The sequence below is a fragment of the Salvelinus namaycush genome, chromosome 4, assembly GCF_016432855.1.
Source record: "Salvelinus namaycush isolate Seneca chromosome 4, SaNama_1.0, whole genome shotgun sequence".
Taxonomy (NCBI): domain Eukaryota; kingdom Metazoa; phylum Chordata; class Actinopteri; order Salmoniformes; family Salmonidae; genus Salvelinus; species Salvelinus namaycush.
In genome coordinates this window covers 26855991-26880673 of record NC_052310.1, presented here as the reverse complement: position 1 = coordinate 26880673, position 24683 = coordinate 26855991, and the positions used below count along the sequence as shown (strand labels likewise).

The 24683-nt window shown below is 44.7% G+C and overlaps 1 protein-coding gene across 5 annotated transcripts in view; it reads left to right on the top strand.

Annotated features, from left to right (window-relative positions):
* Positions 1-542: 542 nt before the first annotated feature.
* Positions 543-24683, top strand: part of LOC120046403 (myosin-10-like) — a 61770-nt gene continuing 37629 nt past the window's right edge. For all 5 annotated transcript variants that reach the window (XM_038991608.1, XM_038991607.1, XM_038991605.1 and 2 more), the window contains exons 1-2: positions 543-889; positions 15165-15321. In XM_038991608.1, the coding sequence (XP_038847536.1) occupies positions 545-889; positions 15165-15321 (502 nt within the window). In that variant the 5' untranslated portion in view covers positions 543-544. The remainder of the gene's footprint in view (positions 890-15164; positions 15322-24683) is intronic.

Sequence of the window (24683 nt, the reverse complement as noted above, 5' to 3'; positions counted from 1 at the left end):
TTTGGCACTTACTTTATTCTGAATACATTTCTTCAACACGTTGAATACTCTACCTGAAGGTGAGGAATTGCTTTCCATGTTTGGCTGCAAACGTCTACTTGGATGAGGAACTTGTGATAAATTTTGCTGTAAATAACAATGATGTTGTAGGCCTATTTTGGCGTGTACAGATTCTTTACAATGTAGCAGTAGTTCAATCTTCTTGATGTAACAGTTGGGATAATGGGACAATTCTCAGAGTGCAATGCATTTCTCATCCCTGGATTGAGGTACGTTTTCCCGAGCCATATTCGTGCAGGCTCCACTGTGTCTTAATCTACACAGGAATGCTGTCCGACCCCAGTGCAGCTGTAAGCAAGTGGCTCGGATCTGCTGGCTACACCTAGACTTGAAAAGGAGGTAGCTTTAATGTCACAAAGGAATGCCACCTTGATAAGTGCCATGCCTGAGAGTGCTTAACATTTCATGACAAACATGTTGCTATACTGAGTCTCTGCCTGTCTCTGCCTCTTCCAGGTGCCACTCTTGCTCTGGTACCCCCAAAATGGCTCATCGAAGTGGGCAGGAGGACCCGGAGCGGTACTTGTTTGTGGACCGCGCTGTCGTCTACAACCCGGCCACACAGGCCGACTGGACAGCCAAGAAGGTGGTGTGGATCCCTTCAGAGCGTCATGGCTTTGAGGCGGCCAGCATCAAGGAGGAGCGGGGAGAGGAGGTGGTGGTGGAACTGTCAGAGAATGGCAAGAAGGCCGTTGTCAATAAGGACGACATCCAGAAGATGAACCCGCCCAAGTTCAGCAAGGTGGAAGACATGGCTGAGCTCACCTGCCTGAACGAGGCCTCGGTGCTGCACAACCTCAAGGACCGCTACTACTCTGGCCTCATCTACGTGAGTGGTTGTGTTGTTGTACACTGTTAGAAAAAAGGGTTGCAAAAGGGTTAGGATAACCCTTTTTGGTTCCAGGTAGAACCCTCTGTGGAAAGGGTTCTACCTGGAACGAAAAAGGATTCTACAAAGGGTTCTCCTATGGGGCCAGCTGAAGAACCCTGTTAGGTTCTAGATAGCACCTTTTTTCCCACAATTTTATTATACGTCTATTCACCTAGAAAGAAGATTTAACCATACTCACACATAGTGCACACAACAGACATTGCTCAATAGTTCAATATTTTAGCTGTTTTTCAGCAACTCTGGTGACGCATACCTTAAATGAGACCCAGACCACAGACCATGTATTGGACTCTTGATAATGTTATAATGTTGAGACAGGGTTGTTTGAGATTTTTAATTCTGTGTCCCTAACCCACTCCTTACCAAACACACCCCCTCACCTACCCCCCACACACTGACACAGCCACCGATGGATCGGAAAATAAAATATATTTTTTAATTACTCCTTCAAACTCCCTGTGTCTGTCTGCTCTGCACACATCAAATCATAAAGGCAGCGGGTATAAAATATACCATGACCTGGCTCACCTACAGAACCTAACCTCTGGGGAACTCTGAGGAAATAGGGTCTGACTCTGAATAAGTACTACATACTTAAACTGCATACTAATTTTGACATTTGATCTAGTAGAATTCACTTGTCTTTTCTGACTCACGTGTCTGACAACAGCTGATAATCAGATAAATTGACTCGCTGTACCAAAATGAACGAATGGCGGGAGTCAACGCAATCACGCATTAGATTACTAATTTAGAGTACTATTTTAGAAATTGCACATACTACAACACTTTCTTTTTTCGTGTACTATTTAGTACGCTAGTATGGGTATTCGGATACGACCACTGTCTTGTGGCTTGATTGAAGTAAAAAAACACATACTGATCACACTCTATAACCGTTTCCAGATAGTTCAGACCGATGGTAAATTCTCTCTCTGTATCTAGATTACCTGCCATCTTCTTTACTTTCACCTTTATAGGTGACATTTCTACCATAAACACTGGTGAGTCAGTTTGTTTGTACGACCCCATTCCTCGTGGTTGCCCTGTTTGATCTCTGAGCTGTCTATGGGGCTCTCTCAATGGGGTCCCTGGGTATTAAATCAAACACATTTGGCTCTGTGTGTGGACTGTGGAGCCCCAGGGCAGGGTGGCAGGCTGGGAGAGGCGCTGGCCCACCTCCTGTCACTGCTGCTGCTGTGCTCTATGGCCCAGACTGGCTGCATTAGGTCTGATTAATTTTTATACTCGTGAGCCTTTGTCCTCTCACACATGAGCCGTCAGTAGAAAAACCTCCTAAAATCCCAGAATTCCATTAGATGATAGCCAGTGTCAATGATGTATATGATGTCACGTATTTAGGGAGATTCTAAAGCTACCCTTTGCTGTTGGTACCCCTTCAATGTTTTCCATTCTGGAGTCCGTGAACTTTTTTTTATCTAAGCACACGTGCAATAAAATCCAACGTCCGAGTTTGCAATGGTTTAAACTGGGTGCTTTCACTGTGTGTGAGTTATCTGCAGCTATGTTTCAGTGCTGATGCGTCTAGTTAATGATGTCCTATATACAGTGTATCGTTGTGATCTTGACCCATTTAGTGACATGCGCTCCAGGAATAGAATGTGGATTGGTTATCACCAGAGACATGGTGAAGGGGATTCTGGAGGAACTGCAGTCTTTTTGATTTATCTTCTTTACCAGGCTTGATGACGAATTCCACTAGCTAGTAGCTTTATGTTTCTCCATGTTTCTTGAAGGCTCTCTTCATCTGTGTGTTGTTGAATATTGGCCGTAGTGAAAATTAAACTACGCTGACCAAAAATATAAACGCAACACGCAACAATTTCAAAGATTTTACTGAGTTACAGTTCATATAAGGAAATACGTCAATTGAAATAAATTCATTAGGCTCTAATCTATGGATTTCACATGGCTGGGAATACAGATATGCATCTGTTGGTCACAGATACCTTTAAAATAAATAGGGGCGTGGATCAGAAAATCTGTCAGTATCTGGTGTGACCACCTTTTAGCTCACGCAGCGTGACACATTTCCTTCGCAGAGATTTGATCAGGCTGTTGATTGTGGCCTGTGGAATGTTGTCCCACTCCTATTCAATGCCTGTGCAAAGTTGCTGGATATTGGCGGGAACTGAAACGCTCTTGATCGATGTGTACGACAGCGTATCTCAAACATGCTCAGTGGGTGACATGTCTGGTGAGTATGCAGGCCATGGAAGAACTGGGACATTTTCAGCTCCTGGAATTGTGTACAGATCCCTGCGACATGGGGCCGGGCATTATCATGCTGAAACATGAGGTGATGGCGGTGGATGAATGACACAACAATGGGCCTCAGGATCTCGTCACGGTATCTCTGTGCATTCAAACTGCCATCGATAAAATGCAACAAAAAAATGTGTTGTCCGTAGCTTATGCCTTCCCATACCATAACCCCACCTCCACCATGGGGCACTCTGTTCACAACATTGACATCAGCAAACTGCTCGTCATATGCCCGGGACATTTGAAATCGGGATTCATCCGTGAAGAGCACACTTATCTAGCGTGCCAGTGGCCGTCAAAGGTGAGCATTTGCCCACTGATGTCGGTTATGACGCCGAACTGCATTCAGGTTAAGACCCTGGTGAGGATGACGTGCATGCAGATGAGCTTCCCTGAGATGGTTTTTGACAGTTTGTGTAGAAATTCTGCGGTTGTGCAAACCCACATTTTCATCAGCTGTCTGGGTGGCTGGTTTCAGCCGATCCCGCAGGTGAAGAAGCCGGATGTGGAGGTCCTGGGCTGGCGTGGTTACACGTGTTGTGAGGCCAGTTGGACGAACTTTCCTCCCTGCTACACTAACTTCCTCGATGCATACAAAGTCCTTCCCCGCCCTCCCTTCGGCAAATCTGACCACGACGCCATCTTGCTCTTACCGTCTTCTAGACAGAAACTCAAACAGGATGTACCAGTGACTAGAACCATTCAACGCTGGTCTGACCAATCGGAACCCACGCTTCAAGATTCAAGAAAGGTCTGGGAATATGACTGAATATAAACAGTGTAGTTATTCCCTCCGCAAGGAAATCAAACAAGCAAAATGCCGTTGCAGGGACAAAGTGGAGTCTCAATTCAACAGCTCAGAAACGAGACGTATGTGGCAGGGTCTACAGGAAATCATGGACTATAAAAAGAAACCAGCCATGTCACGGGCACCGACGTCACGCTTCCAGACAAACTAAACACCTTCTTTGCCCGCTTTGAGGATAATACAGTGCCACCGTCTCGGCCCGCTAACAAGGACTGCGCCCCCTCTCCTTCTCCTTGGCCGACGTGAGTAAAATATTTAAACTTGTTAACCCTCGCAAGGCTGCTGGCCCAGACGGCATCCCTTGCCGCGTCCTCAGAGCATGCGCAGACCAGCTGGCTGGTGTGTTTACCAACTTATTCAATCGCTCCCTATCCCAGTCTGCTGTCCCCGCATGCTTCAAGATGGCCACCATTGTTCCTGTACCCAAGAAGGCAAAGATAACTGAACTAAATGACTTCTGCCCCATAGCACTCACTTCTATCATCATGAAGTGCTTTGAGAGACTAGTCAAGGATCATATCACCTCCACCTTACCGGCCACCCTAGACCCACTTCAGTTTGCATACCGCCCCAACAGGTCCACAGACGATGCAATCGCCATCACACTGCACACTGCCCTATCCCATCTGGACAAGAGGAATACCTATGTAAGAATGCTGTTCATTGACTACAGCTCAGCATTCAACACCATAGTACCCTAAAAGCTCATCATCAAGCTGGAGGCCCTGGGTCTCAACCTCGCCCTGTGCAATTGGGTCCTAGACTTTCTGGCGGGCCACCCCCAGGTGGTGAAGGTAGGAAACAACATTTCCACTTCGCTGACCCTCAACACTGGGGCCCCAGAAGGGTGCGTTCTCAGCCTCCTCCTGTACTCCCTGTTCACCCACGACTGCGTGGCCATGCACACCTCCAACTCAATCATAAAGTTTGCAGACTCGGAGTGGGGTGTCAGGAAAACCACCTCTCACTCAACGTAAACAAAACAAAGGAGATGATCGTGGACTTCAGGAAACAGCAGAGGGAGCACCCCCCTATCCACAGTGGAGAAGGTGGAAAGTTTTCAGTTCCTCGGCGTACACATCACAGACAAACTGAAATGGTGCACTCACACAGACAGTGTGGTGAAGAAGGTGCAACAGCGCCTCTTCAACCTCAGGAGGCTGGAGAAATTTGTCTTGTCACCCAAAACCCTGACAAACTTATACAGATGCACAATCAAGAGCATCCTGTCGGGCTGTATCACAGCCTGGTACGGCAACCGTAAAGCTCTCCAGAGGGTGGTGCGGTCTGCACAACAACTACCTGCCCTCCATGACACCTACAGCACCCAATGTCACAGGAAGGCCAAAAAGATCATCAAGGACAACAACCACCCGAGCCACTGCCTGTTCACACCGCTACCATCCAGAAGGCGAGGTCAGTACAGGTGCATCAAAGTTGAGACTGAAAAACAGCTTCTATCTCAAGGCCATCAGACTGTTAAACAGCAATCACTAACTCAGAGAGGCTGCTGTCTACATTGAGACCCAATTACTGGCCACTTTAATAAATGAATCACTAGTCACTTTAAACAATTCATCACAAGTTACTTTAAACAATGACACTTTAAATAATGCCACTTTAATAATGTTTACATATCTTACATTACTCATATCATATGTATATACTGTATTTATACCATCTATTCCACCTTGCCTATGCCGCTCGGCCATCGTGCATCCATATATTTATAGGTAGATATTCTCATTCACCCCTTTAGATTTGTGTGTATTAGGTAGTTGTTGGGGAATTGTTAGATTACTTGTTAGATATTACTGTACTGTCAGAACTAGAAGCACAAGTATTTTGCTACACTTGCATTAACATCTGCTAACCATGTGTATGTGACCAATAACATTTGATTTGATTTGGTTTTCCAGGAGTGCGTAATGCGGTTTGCCAGTACCCGTGGTTAGTAGAACGGCGATGTCGAGCACCGGAGAGAGGGAAGGGGAGTAGGCGTGATATAAATGAAGAACATGTTTGTGTCAGTGGGAGAGTGCCCCAGCCCCAGGAGGTGACCTCCCCCCACAGTGGGGCATAACCCATCCCCAGCTGTGCTGTACACTGCTGCCCCAGGCTTTGTGTCTCTGAGCTAGGGTTGGCGTGCAGAGGGAGCCCCCTGGGTAATGTGGCTCTGTGCGTTGTGGTCAGTCCCTCAGTGAGGCCCCAGTACGGCACGGTGGCATAGCCTTGGCTCCATGTGAAGTCAGGGAGTTGAGCCAGTCCAGTGGGTAACAGGCTAACCGGAACGCTAGCTAGCAACGCTACAACCAGGCCTTTGTGTCAGCATATAATCCCCAGCTGTCAGAAAGCCTCAGCATTCTTTCATGAAAAAGCGTCCGTCTGTCTCCCGCCCACTTCATTGCAATGTGTCTGACTGTCCTGTCTCCTTTCCCGCACTCACTCTCTAATTTACGATTTCTCTCTCTTCTCTGTCCTAATGCTCTGGCCAATGCCAATAACCTTATTCCTGCACTTCTTTAGGTGTTTCAAATGTTTGATTGTTCAAACATTTAATAAATGTAATGCAGTCTTGGCTGTGCTTCTGTACTTGTGAAGGCCAGCTGCCTCTTGGTTGACAGGATGTAGGTGGTATCACTAATGGAAAAACCCTACTAATTAGCTGTCTTGTCATTCTTGTTTGGCTGATATGTTTCTTTGAGGTTCGAGAACAAGCTTTCACTCGCTATGTGCATGCATAAAGGGTACATTAACTCTCTCTCAAGAGTGGCATTGTGTTCAGGCCTCCCACATAGTCATATCTTGAGTGCTTTGTTGTTGTCATGGCATTGCCATTGCTCCATGGAGAACTCTTTTGCATGTAAACAACTTAGGTGTTACCATGAACTTGGCAAACACACACACACACAAACACCATGGATACCAAACCAGCACCAGGCTTTTCATGGATCATCATGCAGTTATCAGTGGTTGTTTTTGAAATAAATTATCCAGAAAGAGTGAGCAACAGTTTCTTTATTTGATAAAAAATCTTCTGTTTTGAGAAGGTCTGAGTAGCTTTGTGTTTAAGCTGGTGGTTAAGGTCATGGGTTAAGAGCTATGCAACGTTAGTGCCATGCATTTACAGTATATGCCACAATTCCACTTAAGGCATAGCTCTCTTTCTTTCAGTTTCCCCAGGTATTATTAATATGATTATGTTAAAGCCCATTGCATTATCAAATCAAGATAGTTGAACACTCTGCTATTGGCTTGAAACTCTTTTTCATTCAATAGCTCTGCGCAAAGAGTATTGATCATATTTCAAAGCATACTTTGAAGGGTTATTAGCTTTTATGAATATGCACTGTCAAGGTCATTCTCCACAGATCAATGGACTAGGCCGTCCTCACCTTGCGGCAGTAGGGGTGCTATTAATTCCAAATGGCAGATGAAGGTGACTGTTATGTCTGCTGTTGCCTGTGTGTTTCTCAGCTGTTACTAAGCCACTGCATCCCTCCCCGGATCTGATTTCACAGTGGAAATATCCCCTTCCCTGGAGCATGGTGCCTGGAGAGCAGGATAACCTGACCCACTTCCTCCAGCGGCAGGCCTGGCCTACCACTCCGTCCTCCGCTGAAGAGGCTGCTGCCTCCAACCCCTCCTGAGAGGGAGGGAGAGTGGGGAGGGAAGGGGAGAGGGATTCACATTTTGGTGAGAGGGAGAAAGAGAGGCCTCCTGTGTAACGATCTTCGTCTTCATCGGATGAGGAGTAGGAAGGATCGGACCAAAATGCAGCGTTGTAAGCGTCCATGATAATTTATTATATCAGAACACGAAAAATACAAAATAACAGAGTGAATGAAAGAAATTAAAATCGAAACAGTTCTGTATGGTGAAAACACAGACACAGAAAACAACCACCCACAAACAAAAGTGGGAAAACAGGCTACCTAAGTATGGTTCTCAATCAGAGACAACGATTGACAGCTGCCTCTGATTGGGAACCATACCAGGCCTAAACATAGAAAACAACACCTAGACATACAACATAGAATACCCACCCACATCACACCCTGACCAAACAAAAAATAGAAACATACAAAGCAATCTACGGTCAGGGCGGGACATCCTGAGTAGACTGTACTGCAGAATGCATTTATTTGCGTTCTGCAACGTAGCTGAATTTGTAACTGGAGACAAATTATGCATCTATGTATAAGGTATTGTAGGTCTACCCAGAGTAATGGCAAAATGACACACAAAAACTCTCCTGCAATGTTGACAGTGTTAACTCGCTATTAACACACACTCACATTTAGCCTGAAAGTAAGCATAATCAGTATGTTAGGAAAGTGTTATTTTAAATCAATACTGTTGATTATGTTATTATAGAGTTATTATCAGGAATAAACAAGATAAACATTGTTGTTTCATCCTGGTCTGGTGTCTAACCATCTCGGCCCTGCTGCAGTCTGGTGGGATGCTACAGTAGGCTCTGAGACGATTGCTGTGGGTGCAGCCAGGTAGCTCTGCCTAGCCAGCTGCCTGGGTCCTGCACGTCACGGAGGCACTGCCACACTATTAATAGCTCCTGCTTTCAGATCAAGGGAATCCATTTTTAATTAGCTACAAAATGGAGCTTCAAGTTAGAGTTACAGAGGGCTGGCTTTTCCTATTCACCTCCTCTAAGGTTTAGAAGGAGTGAGAGGAGGCTGATATAATCATTATGCCCTGCTTCTCTACCAACAGGGATTCTTGTCAGCTCAGCTGCCTCACAGACCAGCTCCGATTTACTGAGACCACCTCTCTCTCTTTCCTTTCCCCTCTCTCTCTCTCCTTACAGCCTACTCTCTCTCTGTTTATCTCTCTTCCTCTCCCTATGTCATTGTCAGTGTTTGGCAAGGCATTCCCCTGAAAGGGCTGACTGGGCTCCTCTTACATCATGAGCATGCTCTCCAGGGCCGCTTGTCGGTGGCTGGGCTGCTGAGTCATTATCCTTCTGCCTTAATTGCTTGGCTGACTCCTGATTGTTAGACAGGGTTGCATCTTATGGCTCACAAATAGACAATCCATGGGCTTCACCCCTGGGGTTTAGGATAAGGTCTAGTATGCCATATATTTTGGTGGTCTCATAAAAGTATAACTATTTATTATTATATTTCTATTGTGGTCACCTCTGTCCATTGCCTTATCCAGACCCCTTGGAAGAGGTGAATGGAGCCACTGGGCCTCAGGCATGAAATGAGAGTTCTTAGAATTAGAAGCCTTTTAAACAGAGGCTCTGTCAGTCATGTTTGGTGTGTTATAGATACCTCTGTGTGTTCTATGAACTTAATCTCTCTCTCTCTCCCGCTCCCCAAAGGGGTTAATTGGCATGGCCAAAGCAGGTGAAATGGATAAGAGAAATAAACAATCAGAAATTAACAGTAAACATTGCACTCACAAAATATTATAGCCTTGTACAGTTAAAGTACAAAAGGGAAAATAAATAAACATAAATATGGGTTGTATTTACGATGGTGTTTGTTCTTCACTGGTTGCCCTTTTTTTGTGGCAACAGGTCACAAATCTTGCTGCTGTGATGGCACACTGTCGTATTTCACCTAATAGATATGGGAGTTTATCAAAATTTGATTTGTTTTCAAATTCTTTGTGGGTCTGTGTAATCTGAGGTAAATATGTTTCTCTAATATGGTCATACATTTGGCAGCTCAGCTTCCACCTCAAATCAAATTGTATTTGTCACATGCGCCGAATACAACAGGTGTAGGTAGACCTTACCGTGAATGCTTACTTACAAGCCCTTAACCAACAATGCAGTTTTGAGAAAAATAAGAGTTAAGAAAATATTTACTAAATAACTAAAGTAAAAAGAAAGCAACACAAAAAAAAGAACAAAAACGAGGCTATAATGTGCGGGGGTACAGGTTAGTCGAGGTAATTGAGGTAATATGTACATGTAGGTAGGGGTAAAGTGACAATGCATAGATAATAAACAGCAAGTGGCAGCAACGTTAAAAAAACGTGTGTCAATGCAAATAGTCCAGGTAGTCCTTTTATTAACTGTTCAGCAGTCTTATGGCTTGGGGGTAGAAGCTGTTCAGGAGCCTTTTGGACCTAGACTTGGCCCTCTGGTACCGCTTGCCCTAACCCTATGACTAGGGTGGCTGGAGTCTTTTACAATTTTTAGGGCCTTCCTCTGACACCGCCTTGTATAGATGTCCTGGATGTACTGGGCCATATGCACTACCCTCTAGAGCCTTGCGGTTGGATGCCGAGTAGTTGCCATACCAGGCTGTGATGCAACCAGTCAGGATGCTCTCGATGGTGTAGCTGTAGAACTTTTTGAGGATCTGTGGACCCATGCCAAATCTGCCTACGGCGCCATCTCTCAATAGCAATGCTTACTGGGTCTGTACATAGTCCAAGCTTTCCTTAATTTTTGGTCAGTCATAGTGGTCAGGTATTCTGCCACTGTGTACTCTCTCTTTAGGGCCAAATAGCATTCCAGTTTGCTCTGTTTTTAGTACATTTTTTCCAATCTGTCAAGTAATTATCTTTTTGTTTACTCATGATTTGTTTGGGTCTAATTGTGTTGCTGTCCTGGGGCTCTGTGGGGTCTGTTTGTGAACAGAGCCCCAGGACCAGCTTGCTTAGGGGACTCTTCTCTAGGTTAATCTCTCTATAGGTGATGGCTTTGTTTGTAGAAGGTTTGGCAATTGCTTCCTTTTAGGTGGTTGTAGAATTGAAGGGCTCTTTTTTGGATTTTGATAATCAGCAGGTATCGTCCTAATTCTGCTCTGCATTCTCTCTCTCTCCCCCTACTCTACTCTACTTGGCGTGTGTGACAAGGGCAGTAACATAATTGCGCTGATCTTTCACTTAAAATGTATGCCAAACAAAAACCATTGATTTCAAAGTTTAAGAAACCATAAAACTCTATGTTTGATAACAGAATTTTGGTAACATTTTCTTGTTTCCACGTTTTTCAAAAACCCTGTTATATCTCTGCTCAAAGTGTAAGATTCAATGATGTATGCAGAAAGAATGGGGTGTCAGCTAGGACATGACACATTGAGTTTGTTATTGAATAGTAGTAAGTGAAGTGTATCTACACCCAGTAACGGAATTGCGGGTCCCTGATACAGTATGTACTATACAGAAATGCATAATTATGGACATGAATGTCATTCTCTTCATGGTGATGTATCCTAAATAGGTACATACACGTATAAATATACAATATCCTTCTTTGCATATTTGGGTATTATTCTAAACACTGGCCATTTATTTTAATGAGCTCTGCCCCCATACAAGACCAAATGCGGTTGGTCCAAACCAGACCAAATCTGAACCAATCATAGACATCTATGTTTCACAAGTTTGGACATCAAAACACAGCACAGTAGAGCTCAGTACAGCACAGAACAGTACAATAGCATACAGAACATTATAGTGTACTCAACTCTAGTGTGCTGTAGTGTACTGAACTATACGCTACTTTTCTTTGCTGTGCTGTACAGTACTGTGCTGTCCAAACTTGTGAACCAAACTGTGCTTTGTGACTACTATGATTTCCCATTTTAGACAATTAAATTCCAGAATTTCGTTACCGATTTCTCTGAAATTCCGTTACAGATTTTGGTAATGGAATTTAGAGTTTTAATCACTTAGTAATTCATGGGGGAAAAAAGAATCATGAAAAACACTAACTAAATGCTAGTCAACCTTTACTTGTTACTTCTATGAACTTTCATTATCCTCCCTCCTCATGACGGAGAGAAAGGAGAACATATCTTAAAGATATGTGGGGGGTTTTGTAACGGAATTCCAAGGCACAAGGCAATGTTTCTTACAGAAGGCAGAACAAGTTCTCCAAAATGAAATATAAGTGTTGATATTAGTTGGCAGGGGTCTTTATCTCAACATTAGTGTGTTTTGATGTATTTCTAATACCTTAAGACTCTTTCTTGTTTGTTTTCTAGGACTCCTTTTCCATCTGTTTGACCAGAAATCTTAGCTTATTACAATTTGTTTGTATAGAAAATGGTTGAAAAATTGATATATGCCTTAATTTCCCAAAAATATAGACTCTTCGCTTTCATTTGACACCCAATTTGATGTGCTCCTGTGAACTTAGCAAGTTGGTGCTCATGGGTCCTTTTACATGGAAATGGCCTTGTGTCAAATCAAATCAAGCTTTATTTGTCACATGCGCCGAATACAACACCTTACCGTGAAATGCTTACTTACAATCCCTTAACCCGCAGTTCAAGAAAGAGTTAAGAAAATATTTACCAAATAAACTAATGTAAATAATAATAAAAAGTAACACAATAACAATAACGAGGCTATATTCAGGGGGTACCGGTACTGAGTCAATGTGTGGGGCTACATGTTAGTTGAGGTAATTTGTACATGTAGGTGGGGGTGAAGTGACTATGCAGATAATAAACAGCGAGTAGCAGCAGTGTAAAAAACAAATGGGGGGGGTTAATGTAAATAATCCGGTGGCCATTTGGTTAATTGTTCAGCTGTCTTATGGCTTGGGGGTAGAAGCTGTTAAGGAGCCTTTTGGTCCTAGACTTGGCGTTCCAGTACCGCTTGCCGTGTGGTAGCAGAGAATACAGTCTATGACTTGGGTGACTGGAGTCTTCCTCTGACACCGCCTAGTATAGAGATCCTGGATGGCAGGAAGCTTGGCCCCAGTGATGTACTGGGCCGTACGCACTACCCTCTGTAGCGCCTTACGGTCAGCTGCCGAGCAGTTACCATACCAGGTGGTGATGCAACCCGTCAGGATGACCTCCATGGTGCAGCTATATAACTTTTTGAGGATCTGGGGACCCATACCAAATCTTTTCAGTGTGTGAATTGGAGTGGGTCTAGGGTATCCGGGAGGATGCTGTCGATGTGAGCCATGACCAGCCTTTCAAAGCACTTCATGGCTACTGACGTGGGTGCTACGGGGCGGTAATCATTTAGGCAGGTTACCTTAATTTCCTTGGTCACAGGGACTATGGTGGTCTGCTTGAAACATGTCGGTATTACAGACTCGGTCAGGGAGAGGTTGAAAATGTCAGTGAAGACACTTGCCAGTTGATCCGAGCATGCTTTGAGTACACGTCCTGTTAATCAGTCTGGCCCCGCGGCTTTGTGAATGTTGACCTGTTTAAAGGTCTTGCTCACATCGGCTACCAAGAGCGTCATCACACAGTCATCCAGACAGCTGGTGCTCTCATGCATGCTTCAATGTTGCTTGCTTTGAAGCGAGCATAAAAGGTATTTAGCTCATCTGGTAGGCTCGTGTCACTAGGCAGTTCGCGGCTGGGTTTCCCTTTGTAGTCCGTAATAGTTTTCAAGCCCTGCCACATCCGACGAGCGTCAGAGCCGGTGTAGTAGGATTCAATCTTAATCCTGTATTGACGCTTTGCTTGTTTGATGGTTCATCTGGGGGCATAGCGGGATTTCTTATAAGCGTCCGGATTAGTGTCCAGCTCCTTGAAAGCGGCAGCTCTAGCCTTTAGCTCAGTGCGGATGTTGCCTGTAATCCATGGCTTCTGGTTGGGATATGTACATACGGTCACTGTGGGGATGACGTTGTCGATGCACTTATTGAGGAAGCCGATGACTGAGGTGGTGTACTTCTCAATGCCATTTGATGAATCCCGGAACATATTCCAGTCTGCGCTAGAAAAACAGTCCTGTATCATAGTATCCGCGTCATCTGACCACTTCCGTATTAAGCGAGTCACTGGTACTTCCTGCTTTAGTTTTTGCTTGTAAGCAGGAATCAGGAAGATAGAATGATGGTCAGATTTGCCAAATGGAAGGCGGGGGATAGCTTTGTATGCATCTCTGTGTATGGAGTAAAGGTGGTCTAGAGTTTTTTCCCCCCTCTGGTTGCACATGTGACATGCTGGTAGAAATGAGGTAAAACGAATTTAAGTTTGCCTGCATTAAAGTACCCGCCCACTAGGAGCGCCGCTTCCGGATGAGCATTTTCTTGTTTGCTTATGGCCTTATACAGCTGGTTGAGTGCGGTCTTAGTGCCAGCATCGGTTTGTGGTGGTAAATAGACGGCTACGAATAATATAGATGAGAACTCTCTTGGTAGATAGTGTGGTCTACAGTTTATCATAAGGTACTCTACCTCAGGTGAGCAATACCTCGAGACTTCTTTAATATTTGACATTGCGCACCAGCAGCTGTTATTGACAAATAGACACACACCCCCGCGCCTCGTCTTACCAGACGTAGCTTCTCTGTCCTGCCGGTGCATCCCACCAGCTCTATATTATCCTTTTCATCGTTCAGCCACGACTCGGTGAAACATAAGATATTACAGTTTTTAATATCCCGTTGGTAGTATAATCTTGATCGTAGGTCATCCATTTGATTTTCCACTGATGACATGTTGGAAAATATGTGTTATTGTATTATTCTAGCATGGCAGTGGTGAATGTGTGTGTGTGTGAGGGTAGGGAGGGATCATTCCACTCTTTAGTGGGAATGTCAAGCCCCAGTCACATGAGAATGAGCTAATGTCCCACCAAGGCCTCTGTCATTTCTCAGAACATTAACCACAGGGCTTGATAAGGAGGCACTCACTATGGCTGTGGAGTTCAAACTGTTTAATGGGGAGGCGTCACTGTAAGGAGCCGCCAGATCTTACAATCAACTGGATAGTTCATGATAAGCTAGTCTACCATTTGACTGCCTTTCCCACAACTATTTCTCTCACTTGATCTGTTTTCTACTATTGCCTCTATGCCATTGCATGCTCAGTCTGCCCACTATGGTGACGTAAGGGACCAAAATGTAGCATAATGATGACCGCTCAATTGCACTGACGTTTTGCAGACCACTTCAGAGCCCCTCTAGAGTTAGAAAATTATGATTGAGTAATTATTTTGAATTATGTATGATGATTGAGTTCAACCACATAGAGAGAGTTGATCACTTCTCAGACTAACAAGTGTTTATCCCCCTAGATCACAGTACAATGGAAACTCCTCTTGAAAAACCTTCGGTCCCATATTAACCTCTTCTAGAGATAAAATCTGCATTCATAACGTACTCTTATTTTGTGGATTTACTGTATTTGTGTTTTGTTTCTCTCTCCCCCCATAGACTTACTCTGGGCTGTTCTGTGTGGTGATAAACCCCTACAAAAACCTTCCCATCTACTCAGAGAACATCATAGAGATGTACAGAGGGAAGAAGCGTCATGAGATGCCACCACACATCTACGCCATTTCAGAGTCAGCATACCGCTGCATGCTCCAAGGTAAACCTCCTCTCTCACTCTGTTTTATGCAGTGTTTGGGAGGTATAGCTCCTTCCTCAGTGGTCTGTTTCCGTCTCTCTCTTTTGCTGCGACGCAACATGCATAAAGTGTGACTGGCAGGTGCCCTACTGAGTTGTGGATTGTGTGGGTTTTGCTGCATAATCCAGGAGATTAATGTGTGAAAGGTTCCAGAGTCAGGGAGGCAGTGGCATCATTAGTCATGGTTGAGCTGCCACCCTGCCTCTGCTAGCCATAGTGGTCTGACAGACTACTTATTGATGTGGATCTACTAAGACAGACAGACTATACTGTACCACTTACAGACTACCTAATGTGTAAAAGCTCAACAATAGGCTTGTAGTTTCACAAACCACAAAGAGTACTGTCTATCTGCAAGTTATGTACATTGTCTGCAAAACATGAATGCCTCAATTTCAGACCCTGGCATGTATTTGTTTGCGTTAAATCAAAAACCACTTGGCGCTCATAATTAGCCTTCCTTAATGGCCACCTGCAGTGTGTTAAGGGTCGTCCACTGCCCTGCCGACTGTCCTGTATCCCAGGTAGGGACCAAGACCTCACTGGCTCCTTTGCAGATAAGAACCAGTTTAATTAGAGGTGAAAGTTCAGCCTGTTAACATTGATGGCCACTGACTGAGGGATTTGGAGAGTGTGAGCCCAGGATCAAGACTTAGGATGCTATTAACTCAACCTGTGATCCTAGGGAAATGCACGACTCACTGTTAATCTTCCTCCTTCGGTGAGAAATTCCATCTATCTCTGGCTCCTTGGAAAGGGACACTTTTCAATAGATACAGTGTGTGTTCAGTTTCAATGAGTTCAGAGTAACGTCAGCCTTCTGAACAGTACAGTCTCTGTGGGTCTGGTTTTGCCTCCTCAGCTAAGTTAGATTTGATGGAGCCTGGAGCCTCTCTGTCATTACAGCTCCTCAGGCTGGCCCTAACTGGATATATCCAGAACTGTGGCCTGCTGCTCTGGCTGTTCTGGCTCTTAGTCTTCCACCCTACAGTACTGCTGTCACTATCACTGCTGCTGCAGCTCAGAGCTACAGGAAGAGAAAGAATCTCAGGTCTTTTCATCTTCAGGAAGAAGCTGCGCTATTCTCTTTGTACCGGGAAGGGTGCTGGACACATGCCCCCTTAGCAGCCTCGTCCCTGAGTTAGAATCTATACATTTTTCTTTATTTTTACTATTTTCTACATTGTAGAATAATAGTAAAGACATCAAAACTTGGAAATAAAATATAAACTCATGGAGTAACCCAAAAAGTGTAATTTAGAATTTAGATTCTTCACAGTAGCCACCCTTTCCCTTAATGACAGTTTTGTACACTTTTGGCATTCTTTCAACCAGCTTCACCTGGAATGCTTTTCCAACAGTCTTGTTCCCAGTCAGTTTCCACATATACTGAGCACTTGTTGGCTGCTTTTCCTTCATCTCAATTGGGTTGAGGTCGGGTGATTGTGGAGGCAAGGTCATCTGATGCAACACTCCATCACTCTCCTTCTTGGTCAAATAGCCCTTACACAGCCACATCATTGTCCTGTTGAAAAACAAATGATACTCCCACTAAGCGCAAACCAGATGGGATGGCGTATCGCTGCATAATGCTGTGGTAGCCATGCTGGTTAAGTGTGCCTTCAATTCTAAATAAATCACAACAATGTCACCAGCAAAGCACCATCACACCTCCTCCTCCATGCTTCAAGGTGGGAACCACACATGCAGAGATCATTCGTTCACCTACTCTGCGTCTTACAAAGACACAGCGGTTGGAACCAGAAATCTCAAATTTGGACTCATCAGACCAAAGGACAGATTTCCACCGGTCTAATGTCCATTGCTCATGTTTCTTGGCCCAAGCAAGTCTCTTCATCTTATTGGTGTCCTTTAATAGTGGTTTCTTTGCAGCAATTCGACCATGAAGGCCTGATTTTCACGCAGTCTCCTCTGAACAGTTGATGTTGAGATGTCTGTTACTTGAACTGTGAAGCATTTATTTAGAATGCAATTTCTGAGGCTGGTAACTCTAATTAACTTATCCTCTGCAGCAGAGGTGACTATGGGTCTTCCTTTCCTCATGAGAGCCAGTTTCATCATAGCACTTGATGGTTTTTGCGACTGCACTTGAAGAACTGTTCAAAGTTCTTGAAATGTCTCTTTGCTTATTTGAGCTGTTCTTGCCATAATATGGACGTGGTATTTTACCAAATAGTGCTATCTTCTGTATACCACCCATACCTTGTCACAACACAACTGAACACAAAGAAATTCCACAAATTAACTTTTAACAAGGCACACTTGTTAATTGAAATGCATTCCAGGTGACTACCTCATGAAGCTGGTTGAGAGAATGCCAAGAGGGTGCAAAGCTGTCATCAAGGCAAAGGGTGGCTACTTTGAATAATTTGTTTAACACTTTGTTTTGGTTATTACATGATTCCATGTGTCATTTCATAGTTTTGATGTCTTCACTATTATTCTACAATGTAGAAAATAGTAAAAATAAAGTAAAACCCTAGAATGAGTAGGTGTGTCCTAACTTTTGACTGGTACTGTCTGTGTCTGTATTTTTTTTTAGCCAGAGCTTGAAGCGATGAGCAGTAATCCTTCCTGGTTCTTAGTTCTGTTGAGTAGTGTTATGATATTGGCCAGTGGCCACACGTATACAGTAGGTCAAGTGCTTTACTGGTTGGTCCAACTCCAACACCTCTATCCCCCCACCTCACCCAACGTCTCATCACTTACTTCCTTTTGTGACCCCCAACCCCATATTATGGTGTCTTAACCAGTGATAGCCATGAAACCCTTGTGACGATCACCCCCCCCCTCATCATACTTTCCATGAACTAAATATAGGCTAAGTCCCTGCACAGAGCCCTCACCCATTGTGGCCAGCCTGCTTTTCAGTTTCAACATGAGAGGTGTTTGAATTGGGGCCCCATGTCAAATCTACCCCTCTCATTGCCCCACTGCCCACAGTCCTGCCACATAGTGGTCATTGTGTACACTCCCTAGGGGGTCTACTGTGGAATGAGGTCATCCCTTGTCTTAGCGATCCGCAGCATGCTAAGTACTGAGTCATTGTGGTAGTGTCATGGCCCTCAGATCACTGCGGAGTGCAGACTGTCCGGCTGCCTGAAGAGGGATGCCTCACTATGGATATGAGTGTGACCAAAATAACATTCCCGCACTGGCACATCACACAGAGGAGTTACAGTGTGTCAGCTCACTTTCTGAGTAGCTGACCTTATATTGACAGTATATTGTATCTTGCACAGTTGAATAACTTATGATCTGCGTAGTGCTTACAGTGTGTTATACAGATTATTTCATTTGGGAGTGGAAAGACTGCCTCTATTGATGTTTCAAAAGCCATTTCAGGCTTTTAGGGATCTCCCACTGTTCTGTAATGGCTCTCTTTCTTCTGCTCTCAGGAACTAAACAAGCCAACCTATCTCATTTCCACTCTTCTTTTCTTTCATTCCTTATTTTGTTCTGTCTTTTTTTTCTCCCCTTCTTTCCAAAATGATCTTGCTCAGAGGACGTTGAAGGAAAAATTCCACTCATCCCGCCAGGGCTTTTCTGGGACCCTTTCACTTATGGCACTGTTAACTGAAAAATACGACCGGGTGGCTTTGTGCGGTCTCTTTCCCCAACGTGGTTCCTTCCTTTTCCTGCTTTGTGAGGAGAACACAGGAGGACTGTGACTTCTGACTTCAGCCCAGACTATGGCTCTAGCATTGCTATGGAAGGTTCACAGACCATTCTACAGTTTATTTTCTGCCTCAAACAATGACCATCCCTCTCTCTCCAGTCCTATTCTCTTCTTCCCTCATTTACAGTAACAGCGTCCCTGTCTCTGGCCCTCTGGCTTCAGTCAGGGGGTTAGTCAACCGAACCGTACCGAGGCCTCACTGCACCTAAGCTGTCAGCAGGAGCAGAGCTTGAATAGTTCTAGGTGCTTATTATGGGCTGTAGCCTTTTCCTCAGGTCATTTGTTTGTGTTTAACACTCTCTGTCTCTCTCCGACACATGTTTGAGTCTTAGGAACTGCTACAGACGAGGCTCCCTCTCTCTGCTCTGACCCCCTAGCCGAAGCACGCCCTGCTGCTGACATGTAGGTCTGGACGTGCTCCTGCACTCCAGAGCAGACGGGAGAGAAATGGGGTGGCCTGTATTGTGCCTCACAATGGGGGCTTTGTGTTGCCTGGAGAAGGGGCCAGGGTGCAGTATGGGGAGGCCCGGACCGACAGGGCTCTTCCCTAGGAATAGGGGGTCTTGTGTTGGGGCAGAGAGTGTTGACTGCAGGGAAGAGGTCAGGTCTGAGTGACAGGACATGTGTGAAGGGCCAGGCGGGACGGGGGTATGGTGGAAGGGGGGCACCCCAGGGGAGATAGGGGTGTGTCTGTTAGGGACCCTCTCTCTATAGTGAAAATAACTCTGTGTTCCTTGGTGAATGTACTAGAGTTTCAGACAAATGGCAGTGTACACACACACACAATCCCACTCATATAGACACATGTTGGCAGATGCTCCCCTAATGGCAGACAGCTGTGGAGTTCATTCAGTATAAAATGGTATTTCTGTTGGCGGGCTCTTGTCATAGATCTCTGATCTCAGACAGCCATGAACTGTTGAGTCTCCAATAGGGGGAAAGAATGCACCCTTAATAAACCAGAGACATGAACATGTTATCCTCAGTTCACTGGTTTTTAGAGGTTTCACTGGTGGGAGGGATCAGAGTCTGAGATTACAGACCGGGGTTGAATGGAGACCCCATGAAAGCCCTTGACGATGTGGGGAGTTTGCTCAACATATAGTTGAAGTCAGAAGTTTACATACATATACCTTAGTCAAATACATTTAAACTCAGTTCTACACAATTCCTGACATTTAATCCGAGTAAAAATTCCCTGTCTTAGGTCAGTTAGAATCACCACTTTATTTTAAGAATGTGAAATGTCAGAATAATAGTAGAGAGAATGATTTATTTCAGCTTTTATTTCTTTCATCACATTCCCACTGGGTCAGAAGTTTACATACACTCAATTAGTATTTGGTAGCATTGCCTTTAAATTGTTTAACTTGGGTCAAACATTTCGGGTAGCCTTCCACAAGCTTCCCACAATAGGTTGGGTGAATTTTGGCCCATTCCTCCTTACAGAGCTGGTGTAACTGAGTCAGGTTTGTAGGCCTCCTTGCTCGCACACACTTTTTCAGTTCTGCCCATAAATGTTCTATAGGATTGAGGTCAGGGCTTTGTGATGGCCACTCCAATACCTTGACTTTGTTGTCCTTCAGCCATTTTGCCACAACTTTGGAAGTATGCTTGTGGTCATTGTCCATATGGGAGACCCATTTGCGACCAAGCTTTAACTTTCTGACTGATGTCTTGAGATGTTTCTTCAATATATCCATATCATTTTCCATCCTCATGAAGTCATCTATTTTGTGAAGTGCACCAGTCCCTCCTGCAGCAAAGCACCCCCACAACATGATGCTGCCACCCCCGTGCGTCACGGTTGGGATGGTGTTCTTTGGCTTACAAGCATCCCCCTTTTTCCTCCAAACATAACGATGTTCATTATGGCCAAACAGTTCTATTTTTGTTTCATCAGACCAGAGGACATTTCTCCAAAAAGTATGATCTTTGTCCCCATGTGCAGTTGCAAACCGAAGTCTGGCTTTTTTAATGATTTTGGGGGAGTGGCTTCTTCCTTGCTGAGTGGCCTTTCAGGTTATGTCGATATAGGACTCGTTTTACTGTGCATATAGATACGTTTGTACCTGTTTCCTCCAGCATCTTCACAAGGTCCTTTGCTGTTGTTCTGGGATTGATTTGCACTTTTCGCACCAAAGTACATTCATCTCTAGGAGACAGAATGCGTCTCCTTCCTGAGCGGTATGACGGCTGCGTGGTCCCATGGTGTTTGTACTTGCGTACTATTGTTTGTACAGATGAACGTGGTACCTTCAGGCGTTTGGAAATTGCTCCCAAGGATGAACCAGGCTTATGGAGGTCTACAATTTGTTTTCTGAAGTCTTGGCTGATTTCTTTTGATTTTCCCATGATGTCAAGCAAAGAGGCACTGAGTTTGAAGGTAGGCCTTGAAATACATCCACAGGTACACCTCCAATTGACTCAAATGATGTCAATTAGCCTTTCAGAAGCTTCTAAAGCCATGACATAATTTTCTGGAATTTTCCAAGCTGTTTAAAGGCACAGTCAACTTAGTGTATGTAAACTTCTGTGAAGTGAAATAATCTGTCTGTAAACAATTGTTGGAAAAATGACTTGTGTCATGCACAAAGTAGATTTCCTAATCGACTTGCCAAAACTATAGTTTGTTAACAAGAAATTTGTGGAGCTGTTGAAAAACGAGTTTTAATGATTCCAACCTAAGTGTATGTAAACTTCTGACTTCAAATGTACATGCATGGCTATGAGTGACAGTCCTGTTATGAAATAAATTATTATCATAGGTGCTTTATTACTTTATATGTTAGAGGTTATCGGGCTGTTATAAGTACCTTATAACTTATTTTCCATGAAATTTCACGTGTATTAATGTGAAAACATGTTTTTTGGAAAACTTCACATGATCACATGTTTTCAATTGTAGTTTCATGTTATCACATGTTGCCACATTATCGTATTAACTTCACATAAGATCACATGGAAATGTGTTTTTGGAACACTTCACGTGAAATTCATGTATTTTTTCCGTAAGGGTAGAGAGGGAAGCTCAACCACCTCTGGTAGAATGGCAGCTTCCCCAGCGCTGCAGGTCTGTCCAATCTCGTACTGGGGCCTGTGTCTTGGGTGGCCACACAATGCCACCTATCCACCCACGGTCTGGGCATGCAGGGCACCACTGGAGACATGGTGCTGGGTGGGTGGGTGAAGAGCGAGAACCACCGTCATCCGTCTAGAAGTGTTTTCATTGGTCACACATAGCTGGGATAGCTGCAGTCTGAGCCAGGGAGATGAGGTTACCTGAAGCTGCTGCCCCTCACTCCCTCCCTCCCTCCCTGGAGCTGGAGGGCAAGGAGGGACATGTAGGACAGTACACAACCAACTCTTTCCAACAAACACACATTTAGTGGACCTCTGGGGAAATGTGGAAAACGGCCTGGATTGTCTGGATAAACTAGCAGCAGTGCCTGAATGTAAATATGCTCCATAAAATGAGAGCATGGGATATGTCTTGGGACTATTTGAAAGTGACATACATGGAAAGTGGGCAGATGAACACTGACAACCAGGTCACTTGGTAATGTGATACATTCTGACATGGAGGATCTCTGTGGAAGTAGGGAGTGTTTGGATCGCTGTCTGGAGAATGTAGCAGTGACTACACACTTAGAATGTAGATATACGGACAGGGCTGGACTGCATGATTTTGCCTCATGGTACACTGCAATAGATCCCTTGGAATATCTGAAGCTGCAATTCAAGGAATTCAGATCAACTACCTGGGTGTACAGTATTACCCCTGATGGCAGCAGGTGTTCTATGCTCGGACTCAACCTGTTTTCAGCATATTTAAAAGTGGAGACAGGGTTGAGTCATTCTGTAGTTCTCACAGTGATGACTGTAGGGTGGGGCTCTGCCAGACTGGGCTCTGTAGGTAAGAGCTTGGATGAATAACAGTCTGTTTTACAGGTGACTGCATTCTAAACAGCATGAGGTGCATCCATGTTTAAATCAGTGATGGCTTTCTGTTGTGAGTTAGTGAATGGGTCCAAACAGGGATGAGCTGTATCAGACGTAGGGATTGGGTCTGAACAGGGACTGTATCAGGAGCAGGGCAGGGCGGCTCCCCCTCTCTATTGTGACTAGCCTAAGCATTGAGAACATGAGTGTGTGTCTCCTGCTATTTTGGTGCTGCTGGATGTCTGTCAGGGCAATGGGCTTCGTGAACCAAAAGGAACATTGAGTCTTGCTATTGTTCTGTCTGTCCCACTGTGTGTGTGTGTGTGTGTGTGTGTGTGTGTGTGTGTGTGTGTGTGTGTGTGTGTGTGTGTGTGTGTGTGTGTGTGTGTGTGTGTGTGTGTGTGTGTGTGTGTGTGTGTGTGTACAACACTGCTCAGAAACATAATTTCTAATGCAGGTCCCTTGCATGGGTCTCTATTTTGTCTGACCCACCTAACCCTCCATTGACCAGTAATACGTCTCTACTCCTCCTTTGAAGTGAGACCATGACTTCTCATTCCACTCTCCTGTACCTCTATATCTCCTCTCAGAGCAGCTTGTGGTGAATTCAGTGGAATAGAGACATTATATTCCAGTTTCCAATAAGCCCTAGGATGTTGACACCAGCAGCAGGGCTACATTAGAACCCCATGATGGGCCTCTGTTACTGCTGTTACACATTCACAGGTGTTTCTCATTTCACCCCGCATCAGAAGCATGTGGAAAATGTGCTTTGTGAGGTATGAGCAAAGTGTGTGTGTGTGTGTGTGTGTGTGAAGGAAGTCATTTGTGTGTGTGTGTGTGTGTGTGTGTGTGTGTGTGTGTGAGGCCGATACCCTCTGTGGGGGTCAACAGGCTTAGGTGTGGGAGGAAGGAAGCCTTGCTAGGTGTGAGGGAGAACAATGACTTCCTTCCTTTAATGTGCAGGATCTCTCTCTCTCTCTAGTCCCACTGGTCACTTTACACAGCCTCCCCTGTCATATCCACTACACAGGGAACAGTCCTTCTTTCTGACCCTTATTCCGTTCCTGCCAATGATCTCAATTTCCACTGTAATTGAGTCAAACCAATAAAGTAGTCTCTCTCATAGGATGGGAAGCTATTTATTGTAGCTACAGTAGTTACTGCAACACATTCCATTCCGGCCTACAATACCACATCTAGAATGCCGTCATCTGTGTATCCGAGTTGACTGACGCCGTCCTACCTTGCCCACTGCATGCCCATGTCTGGCCCACCACGCTGCTCTCTATGCATTACTGTCAGTGGGTTTCCATGGCCTTGAAGGGTGCAGTCTACAGCTCTCCTCCCCCCTCTGCCCCCTCACCTCCTCCCCTTTACCCCTACCAGTTGCTGTGGGCCAGGAAGCCTGGCCACCCTCTGTGATATCACAGGAATGTCCTCGCCCCCGGACCCCAGCGTTGATGGTGAGGGGAACCATGGGCATCCGAATTCCAACAGTCATAACTGATTATTGACTGCAGTCCACAATGCACTGCTAGCCGGCAGAACTGGAGGGTCTTCTTCTGATCTGTCACACTTCTCAGCTTTGTGTCAAACTGGTCTCAAAATATCACTTTGTAGGTATTTTAATGAGACAAAACCTGGTAAAATACGTTTAAAAAAGGAGAGAAATGACCCA